Below are 8,177 nucleotides of genomic sequence, written 5' to 3' on the forward strand. Positions count from 1 at the left end.
ATAAAATTTTCTGAAATATAATTAAATAAAGGACATATTTATTTTTTAGTATTGAACTAATCTGATTTAAATCATTTTGCTTAATTAAAAAATCAATAAATTATATGATAACTCATATTCATTTTCTATTTAAAAAAAAAAAAGCTTAAATTCTTGTTAATAATAATTATAAAAAAAAAAATATATATATATATATATATGGAAATTCTATGGTGAGGACGGTCTGCATGAGGACTGCAGTATTAGTGACAGTTTTTCATAGTATTAACGACTATTTTTTAGAAAATCGTTACCAACACTATGAAAAACTATCACCAATATTGTGGTCCGTATGAGGACCGTCCGCACCATAAACGGACTGTATATATATATATATACACACATGTATATAATGAATAGACATATCTAATTAACACCAAATGCAATACTAGATTAATTATTTTATTATCCAACTCTATAAGTAAAAAACATCTAGTTAGTTAATTATAAGCTACATGTGAGAAGCAATTGAATCATAGGTAAGATAAAAGAGGTGAAATTTTTTTCCCCACTTTTCTCTTTTTTTCCGCCAGAATGTTATTAATACCAAAGTTTAAAATTTCGATATCGATGGAAACATCAAAGGTTCAAAATATGAAAATTTCTATGGAAATATAGAAAATTATCAAATATTGATAAAAATTCATAAAAAAATATGGAAATCTATTTTAAAAATTGGAAATTTTTGTTGAAATTTTAGCATTAGCTTATTTAAACAATCAATTATCAAACTGATTATAATGCAAAAATATTGGATAGATATTATATTTCTCTTAATCAATTTAAATTATAGTAAACGATAACGATCATAAATAAACTATTATTGATAAAAATATACAAAATACATATATACATATATATTTATATTTATATATATATATTTGATAAATTGTTTATTTTACAATTACATTATAATTCATAAATATCACCTCAATACTCATAAAAATCTTAGATAATTAAAAGTTATTAATATATTTTTCATTTTCATTTTGACATGTGAAATATGAAAAATAATTATTAAAAGATGTATCTGTTTAATAATTTTTCATGTAATTATTAATATGTCAATTATAAGGATATTGTGTTAAATATATTTATCTTTGATGTTTGGTATAATATATTTTTATTGTTTTTTTTATTTTTATTTGTTTAATGTTATTAGTTTAAATGCTATCAATATCAATTCTACATAATGTTATATTTTCATGTTATTATTTTTCATTCTTATGTAATCAATTGTTAACTTGTAATTATAGGATTCTAATGAATTCATCTCATACAAAATGTATAGCAAGTATATATATATAGTTTTATATATTTAATCAATGAATAAAACTTATTAAAGGTATTGAATTCAATTCGTTTTGTTTTATTTATATCATTAAATACTTAAAAACAATTAAAATATTAAAAAATATATCACTAAATTTAATTTGGTAAAATAATTTACTAAACAGCAATAATATTTTTAAATTTTTTATATAAAAAAATTTCATAGATATTTTCAAAATTTTCATGGAAATTTTCGAAAATTTACATGGACATTTCTAAACTTTTAATGGATACTGTGGATTTTTTAATCAAATTATTAAGGATTTGATGTAGATATTTTGACGAAAATTTCCATGGAAATTATGATAAAATTTCAAAAATTTCAATAGAGATTATGGAAATTTTATCCGTTTCCATTTGGAATTTAAATTTTATTTCGACCTTTTAAAAAAATAAAAATTTAGAAAAAATTTCAAAAAAATATCAGATATTTTAAACCTTGATTAGTCCTATTATATATCATCATTAATTGTTCGAAAAGCTATTCTCTTTTTGTTCCAAAAAACTTAACAGCAAGAATTTTAATATATATGTTAAAAATCTAGATGGTCCATTAATCTAATATCCAAACACTTGTTTATATTTTAAGTAAATAATTTAATGCTATCAAAATAATATATGTTTTTTTATAATTAACTCCAACCATCTGTCTCTTTAGAAGCACAAAATTTGGTTGAGGAATAATTTTTTTAAGAAAAAAAATAATTTTGTGAGAGAAGTCAAGAGGTTCCATTATCTGGTGAGCTGGATTAATATTAATCAATAATAAATAAAGGACGTAGCTGGCAATAGGTGACTGTAGAAAATACGTCAGCAAAACATATTTAATATGATTGCATGAAAATGGCAACGATATATGGTGGTATCAAATTAATCCACATCATAACAAATCCACATAAGCCAACGGCAGCAGAATGGTCTGATCCACGCACCTCTAAAACTTTTCAATAAAATTATACAATCATTTTCATCCATAAAAAAAGTTATAAAAAAAAATAAATAAAACAAAAAATAAAAAAATCCTCTGTATTGTTAATGCACTACTTATATATTCTTATGTGCCTTTCATATTACGAGATTATCCCATAAAATATAATAAAATTCCCATTTCTTTGGGACCGGCCTGCATCAATAATGAGTCATTTGTTGAGTCGAGAACTTTGCTTATGATGATGAAAACAAAGGCCTGCGGAGGAGATGAACTTACATACAACAAAGATTTTATCACGCCACCATATAATAACCAATAATCAATAATGTAAAAACATGAACAATCTATAATCATGTGTGATGTCAAAATAAAATATGTAAGCATACGAATATCCGAGTATGAATAATTGTAATTTGCACCATAGGTATACCTGAAGTTTGAATTAAATACTTCTTTGAGCTTTTAATTATATTATTCACGTCCTTTTAAAAAGTTTAAATTACTCTTGTATCTTTATTAAAGTTAAATTACTGCCAAAAATATTCCTTTCTCTCCTTTTTTTTTCGCAATAATTAAATTAAAGACTTTAAAATGGTGTCAACCTATATTTTAATTAAATTTATTTTAATTAAGTGATAATTTTTCAATTTGAAAAAAAAAAAAAAAAAAGACAAACAAAGCAATGTGATGTTTTAATAATTTTTTTTTTTGAATCAGATGAAAATTTGTTAAATATATTGTACTAAATGTATTATTATTTATCAAATATATTCAGTTAAATATATTATATTTTTTAAACTATATTTAACAAAATATATTTATCAAATATATAACTTACTTAAAATAAAGTAATGCAATTAAAATTATCATATAGTTTTTTATAAAAATAAAAAAATAGAAAAAAATTATCATATGGTTTATATAAAAATTAATTAAAAATATAAAAAAAATGAAATCTTCAAATTAATTAATGCAAAAAAATAATAATAAAAGGGATTTTAAAAGTAATTTAACTTTTTTATTAGTGTAAAGGTAACTTTCAGGAAGTGCAAATAATAAGATTAAAAATTTTAGGGATGTTTTCTACATTTACTCCAACTCTCAGAAGTGTAAATAAAATATTTCCATCACCCATAAAACAGTTGATATTCAAGTCTTTGCCCTGTAGAAGGGCTTTGGCCGAACCTACCTACCTCTTTCTAAGCTGATTTTTTTCAAGAGAAATTACCCACCTGCAGTCAATTTTTAACCCAAAATGGATCAAGGATTTCACCACAGTTTAAAATACAGAGATAACTAAAAGTGCTAATTTTCAACCAAGACAGAGAGTTTGGCATTTAGTAGTAAAGGTATTTTAGTAAACAACGCGACAGTAGTTAAAGAGAGTGTCAAACAAAGTTTTCGCTCATCAAATTTGAACAATTAATTTGGTTATATATCTCTTTCACAGTGTATTTTTATATCATTTCAATAATCTTGCAGGTTTGAATTATTGAGATTATATTTTCTGTCAATGATTTCACTGGTTTTAAGTGGCATAATCAAACTATATTAAACAAGTTCTTTAATTTTCTTTGTTCTGTTTCATTAAAGCATATCGTTTAAGCTGAAGCAACTAATTTTGACTTGGCGGTGTGTATGTCATGACAGATGGAGATATCTGAGTATATTAACAATGACCGCCTGATCAATTCCATAAAAATGGGAATAAACCAGCCAGCAGTGCACACACTTTGGTCTTAGCTAAGAATGGCAAAGGCATAATCTTCATATTATTGTTTCTGTGGTAAGCATGCTAAATTAAAAGCATGATAAGATGCTCTTATTAAATAAATAACTCATGCCTCTTTTCAACATCTTTAACAACTTCTTTACATTTTTTATTTGGCATGAAATTGACAATTTAGGGTCATATATATGAAATTTTAAGACTTCAATAGCTAAACAACTAGCACCTTGTGCGTATTTAAAGCTTCTAGAGAGAGCTGAAGGATTCCATTGTTTGTTAGGTGTAAAGGCTTAAGATTTTTCAGTTATTTTTAAAGTTGACTAAAGTATATAGGGTACTTTCAGTTTTTCTACAAAGTTTCTGTGAATGTTACCTGGCTAGTGCTGAAAAACACATTACTGAAACAGAGATAGTGCATAAGGAATTCGAAACCACGTAAGCATAAGGATATCAAATAAGTTGAGGTAAGTCAATTACCACCATAATCAGAGGTTGAAAGAGCTTTTGACAAGCAGGCACGAGGACAGGCTTGGATTGGCTACACTTGGTGCATCTTAAGAACAAGCTTATTAGCTTGAGCAAATGTTTGTCCTTGACTTATTTAGTATTAGTATATTATGTTGTCTGAGCAACTGTGAAGATGCACCTGTAGCTTTAGTAGAAGAAGTCCACATATTAAAAGAAAATACTGAAGCACCTACTTTGGAGAAACCTGTCAAATGCAAGAATACAATATAAATTTGGTTGACATGATAAGCAATTCAAAAGAAAAGAGGAAATAGTTTTTTTAAACCACTGGATAACTTTTGAAGTTGTTGACATATGTCACAAGACTTCTTATATATCAACATCAAATAATTTAAATTATCATCTAAGGCACCTCCAAATCTTAGTTAAAATACCAGCTTTAAAAAATTCAGAGTTGGTGTAAAGAGCACTCAATCTAATTTCACGAATCATCTTTTAGATTCATACAAGTGGATACTACCATCATATCTGCCAAGGGTGAAATATTTCTTTAAACTTAAATTTTTTGATTTAGGGAGTAATTTATAGTTTCAAAATTCAAAATCGCAGCAGCTACATCCTCTTCCTAAATCATAAAAGAACAAGTCCCTTCTTTAACTCTTTTGTTTTATTACGAACACAGGCCTCAAATTTGCGCTCAGAATTAAGAAATTACTTCATTATACAAGAAACCCCAATCCATGGTCCACTCCAATCGCAAAATCAGTTTAACTTTACCTGCTTGGCTATCAAATTGCTACATCCATCAAAATTTATCTCAATCCAACCATTTTAGAGAAAGACAATAGCATTTCTGATACTATGATATAGAATCCAAATACCAAGACTACGAAACTAAACTTTCGTCTTATGAGCACAATTTGAGATTAATGGCCCAGTTCGACGAGGCATAGCATTAGTAATCCAGATTGATTGCAGGATTGTTTTTCTAGAACCAAATTCTTTCATACATGCAGCTCTTCCGAGCTGAAAGAATGTAATATTTTTTTTTTTTTTTATTGCTCATTTGCACAAGAAATTGTCCAGATCTCATTTCCTTAAAAGTGATTATTGGCTATAAGTACATCAGTTCAGTTCACTTAAAAATAAATTCTATAATTGCAACGGAACTAGCCGATTTCAGACATATGATCACTTGAAACATTTTACATATATCTTCCATATCAACTCTGCAAATATCTAATGTACAATATGGATCATCAACAAATTGTTTATTTGAGATAAATTCTTGTATAGCTAGCCAAGCAAGAGACTGACCGTAATGACAGTTCAGGCCTCAAAAGTTTGTTTCAGGAGTGTGCAAATGAGTGAGGCATAGCTGGTCTTACTACATTACAGGAAACCAGTTTCACCAGTGAAGTCTTCTCCATGCCATAACATCCTTCGCCAGTCAATATTGGTTTTACCTTCACTATATGCTTTCTCCTCCTAATCTCAGTGCAACAGCCCAAACCTAGCAACATATCAGGCCTTGAAAGTATTTTGCAGGAGTGTGAACTCGGGCTAGGTATTGCAGGTTGTGTTACAATATGTGCAGCAATTTCTCCAAATTATCATGTTTCCATCATTCTATCATATCCAGAGCGAGTCATTATCGGTTTCACCTTCAGTATGTGCCTATGTCTACTCTCTATTCCATCTCTTATTCTTTTACGTAGACCATCATCAAGCAAATTGGCCTCTCCTGTTGAAACCAGAGCATCACAAACTAGTTTGTAGGTATATTCTCTCGGTATCGAGCCTCCATCAACTAACTCAACAAGAAAATTCAAAGCCTCCAATGCCCTGCTTGCTTCACAAAGACCATGAATGATGGGAGTATATGAACTCGAAGTTGGTGTTCCATGATTCATATTTTGCATTCGCCGCAACATATCAACAGCCTTATCAATCTCATTAACAGCACTGTAGTATCTAATAAAAGAATTATAAGTAACCCGGTTCGGGGTACAACCCCTTTTATTCATATCATCAAACAACTCCAAAGCTCTCTCAATTCGGTAAGTTTTACAACAACCATTAATCAAAGCATTATATGTCACAACATCAGGAACAAACCCCTTGAAGAGCATAATTCGAAACAAGTGGTTAGCTTCCCACAACCTCCTCCTAATAGCCTTCTTACATGCAGTCTGCAAACTATATCTACAGTACGAACTAATCAATATAGTATAAGTGAAAGTATCCGCTGGGCATCGAAAGCCCGGTAATTCCATCTGTTCCAACAAAAACCTTGCCTTCCTAAAATTCCCAACTCTACAAAGAGCATAAATAACAGTATTATAAGAGTAAACATCCGGTTTGCAATGATACTGCTTCATCCTATAGAACAATGCCAATGCTTCATTGACGAACCCTTCCTCTCCTAGAACTTTAATCAAACAGGTAATGGTCGCAGTAGTCACGAGCCCACCACGATCTCTCCTCGACATATCTCCGAGAAAATCCCACAGAGCTTTCAACCTACTACCTCTAGCCAAAACGCAAGCCATTTCTCTGCAAGTCGTCTCATTGTGTGAAAATCCAAAATGGGTTTCGACCCAGTAATAGAATTCTATCGCTCTGTCCAATCCCAAGTTGACCTTGTGGGGGTCCCTGTGAGCAGCAGGGCCAAGAACAAGCACCCCGTTGCTGAACCTATCGGATTCTTCTTTCAAGTTGCGTTGTTTCAACGGCGACCGGTGCCGGAAACCTTTTTGCCGGCCGATGGACCGAGGGGATTGGAAGAAGAACCTGGACACCGACCTTAACACCTCCGAAACTGCTTCGGTGGTCCAGGAATTCGAAGTGGCAACTGAGCCAGCGAGGACGGCGTCGAATGGTCGGTTTTGGAGCATTGAAGTGAGCACTTGGTTTGCAATCGGAGTGTAATTACGGAACAGAGGTTTCGAAATGATCATCTTCTTCCTTTTCCCTCTTTTTTATTTTTTTTTTTTCCAAAGAAAAACAAAGATTTTTATCAGATTAAGAACCGGTAAAAGCAAACGAGGAAGATAAGCTTTTGAATTTGGTAAAATAGGCATTTAATGAAGCTTTTGGCATTCTGGGAATTTGGTTGGAAATTCAAATTCTGCTTGACATTGAAGAAAATTGCAGGGAAAGCCAGCAAGAAAATTTGGATGTGAAAGATGAAATTGCGACGCTGTGACCCAGAAACATTGCATTAATTTTGGGCTTTTAACTATTAATTTTACTTTGATAATTTGACCCACTGGTCTGGATAAGGGTTATGGGCTAAGCAAGCTGTACTTCTCCCTGAGTTAAAGGCCCATAACCTGTTTTCAATTTTTTTTTTTTAAAAAAAGAAAAGAAAAAAGAAAAAAGAAAGGATTACCAAATTAAAAATGTTGTACAAATGTTAAAAAGTCTTAACAAAAATGCAAATAAATATATAAATAAATAAAACTAGGTGAACTAAATTAAAATAAATGGTACTCAATTGTAGTTTAAGCTCATCAAATAGGATAAAACTCAAGGAGCTTATTTGGTATGTAGCTTGTAATTGGGTGAAAATGTCGAACTACTATTTGAAGAAAATGCAATAACAAATAAAATCTTTAAAAAAGAAAATGAAAAAAAAAAACTAATTACAAAACAAAAGTTGAAATTATCTACTGG

General features: G+C 29.7%; 1 protein-coding gene across 3 annotated transcripts in view; it reads right to left on the minus strand.

Annotated features, from left to right (window-relative positions):
* The window catches only part of LOC107409743 (pentatricopeptide repeat-containing protein At1g77405), a 52,303-nt gene extending 44,605 nt beyond the window's left edge, over positions 1-7,698 (minus strand). Inside the window, exons 1-3 of one of the 3 annotated variants that reach the window (XM_048474964.2) lie at positions 5,817-7,698; positions 4,509-4,743; positions 3,238-3,534 (exon numbers count right to left, since the gene is read on the minus strand). In XM_048474964.2, the coding sequence (XP_048330921.2) occupies positions 6,113-7,459 (1,347 nt within the window). In that variant the 5' untranslated portion in view covers positions 7,460-7,698 and the 3' untranslated portion in view covers positions 3,238-3,534; positions 4,509-4,743; positions 5,817-6,112. Of the gene's footprint in view, positions 1-3,237; positions 3,535-4,409; positions 4,744-5,816 lie in introns of those variants that run through there. The other 2 variants (XM_048474965.2, XM_060817781.1) reach the window with 2 other exon arrangements.
* Between the last annotated feature and the right edge of the window lie 479 nt (positions 7,699-8,177).

The sequence above is a fragment of the Ziziphus jujuba genome, chromosome 5, assembly GCF_031755915.1.
Source record: "Ziziphus jujuba cultivar Dongzao chromosome 5, ASM3175591v1".
In the NCBI taxonomy this organism is placed as follows: Eukaryota; Viridiplantae; Streptophyta; class Magnoliopsida; order Rosales; family Rhamnaceae; genus Ziziphus; species Ziziphus jujuba.